The following is a 2,083-nucleotide window of genomic DNA, read 5'->3' on the forward strand; positions in this document are numbered from 1 at the left end:
TGGTTTTCCTTAGATAGAAAACTTTGAATCAATGTGACTGGATGATCTGGTGAACTGGAAAGTGCCTTGAGATGATGTGTGTCATCTATATAAATAAACTGAATTGAATTAAAAAACACCAGAAACTTCAGAGGTTTTATCAAAGAACATCTTGAGTGGATTTTACCAGCAGAAAGACATGACAAAAAACTGAAGGATGGTTTTAAATTACTTTTTCTTTTCATTAGATTGGAAAATTATTTTTTTTATTCATCATTTTGTACAAATAAAATCCTATAGAAAAAAAACTTAATCTTTATGTAACATTTCATGTTTTTCCTCATTATAAAACCTAAAATCACAATCAAACTGTCTGTTGTATAAAATGGGGGAATATTTCCTGCAGCAGATCCTCACTGTGAGAATAAGACGTGTTTTATTCAAAGGTCCTTGGATATCAGCATTTTTAAAAATGTTTCTTCTGATTTCATAGATCTCTGGATTACAGCTTTAAGCAAGAACTAAACATGGAAACAAGGCGACCTAAAACCAGTCAGGAGGATCAGCAGAGACACCTTAAACCAAACTGGCTGGTTGTCTTGGTAACAGAGATAACCCAGTTTGTGTCAGAGCTTCCTAACCTGCTGGAGCTGCTGCATCTACAGCAGGAGGTTCTGCTGGTTCTCCCTCCGGCTTCAGTCCAGGACTGGTCTTCCCCTCCATCAGCCTGTGTCTGACCTCTGAGCAGGGGGCCGGCGGCAGAGACAGAGGGGCCACTCTGTTCCTGCTGGGTCTGGGCGTGGACCGGCCGCTTGAGTCGGACGCGCTCTCCCAGCCCTCCCAGAACCAGGGCTTATGGGAATGCTCCATCAGCCGGCGGGTCAGGCGGTACTTCAGAGAGTCCTCGTAGCATTTAGAGAAGGTCTCCCATTTGGGATCCCTGAACTTCTTCATGTACTCCGTCCTGACTTTCTTGGTCACCATGATTCCTGGTATCCAGTCTGTTAGTAGAAGTTAACCTGAAATGGAGATAAAACACCCCATGAAAAACCAAACACACAGGATCAGAGCGCCAACAGTTACCGACCCGGTTCAGATGGAAAACCTGGGCCAGTCTCTGCTGCTAACTGGGGAGGCAGCAGCTGGGGAAGGTTTACCTCATAAACCTGATGGATAGATGTGAACAGCTGGAACAAATCATTTTAATTACTTCACTTAATGAAATATTTCACCTAATCCTAAAACAGATCAGCATGGACGACCTGATCATCGATCTGTGTCCTCAGACTGACAAGCTTCAGCTCTGGAGGGAAATTATCCAATATAGATACAGATGGAGACTGAATATGGCGCCTTTCTACACAGATTAGGTCAAAAATACATTTTATTTTCTATGAGCAAATTCACACAGATGCCATCTAAAGGCTCTTTACAGGAACAATTGAACAGTTCACTGATTGGACTTTGCTAGACTCCTCCAGGAGGAGCTTTAGGGTCAGCAGACAAACCCTCTCACTGAGCAACCAGGCAGCGACAGGAGAGGAAAAAAATCCATTTTTTACTGGAAGAAACCTTCAGCAGAACCAGAACCAGGCTGTGAGCAGCCGTCTGCTGAGGCAGACTGGGCTTCAAGGAGACATAGAAAAGGAACATAGAAGCTGTGATCTATAAATTATTTCTATATTACATTAAACTAGGAGCTTGATCTGGGAGAGAAGCAGCTAATCAGCAGAGCTGTGAGACAGTTTTCATGTCAAAGGATGAAGGAGAGAACATCCAGTTAGACACAGTAAAAGCTCAGCCCATAGGAGAGAAACAGGACAACACACTGAAAGACAGACCCAACTCTATCACCTAGAAGTGATATTTTTGATATTCTTACCATGGGTGGTTCTATAGGGGGCCAGTAGGGGCCGGGGCCCCTATAGAACTGGTTCTAACCCCGGTACTAAAGATAACTAAAATAAATTCTTTATGAACATCTGAGACAGAAACCATCATTGATCTATTTCTTATTTTCATCTTCATACTTTTATTTCAACAATGATTTAAAAATGTTGTATTTTGAGTTTCAGTCAAAATGAGACAGGATCACTAGATCAGG

The 2,083-nt window shown here is 42.2% G+C and overlaps 1 protein-coding gene across 2 annotated transcripts in view; it reads right to left on the reverse strand.

Annotated features, from left to right (window-relative positions):
* The window catches only part of LOC107098839 (centriole, cilia and spindle-associated protein-like), a 7,167-nt gene that overhangs the window by 3,995 nt on the left and 1,089 nt on the right, over positions 1-2,083 (reverse strand). For both annotated transcript variants that reach the window (XM_015396696.1, XM_015396697.1), the window contains exon 2: positions 621-998. In XM_015396696.1, coding sequence (XP_015252182.1) covers positions 621-963 — 343 coding nt within the window. In that variant the 5' untranslated portion in view covers positions 964-998. The remainder of the gene's footprint in view (positions 1-620; positions 999-2,083) is intronic.

Source organism: Cyprinodon variegatus, unplaced genomic scaffold (assembly GCF_000732505.1).
Source record: "Cyprinodon variegatus isolate N-32 unplaced genomic scaffold, C_variegatus-1.0 Scaffold815, whole genome shotgun sequence".
In the NCBI taxonomy this organism is placed as follows: Eukaryota; Metazoa; Chordata; class Actinopteri; order Cyprinodontiformes; family Cyprinodontidae; genus Cyprinodon; species Cyprinodon variegatus.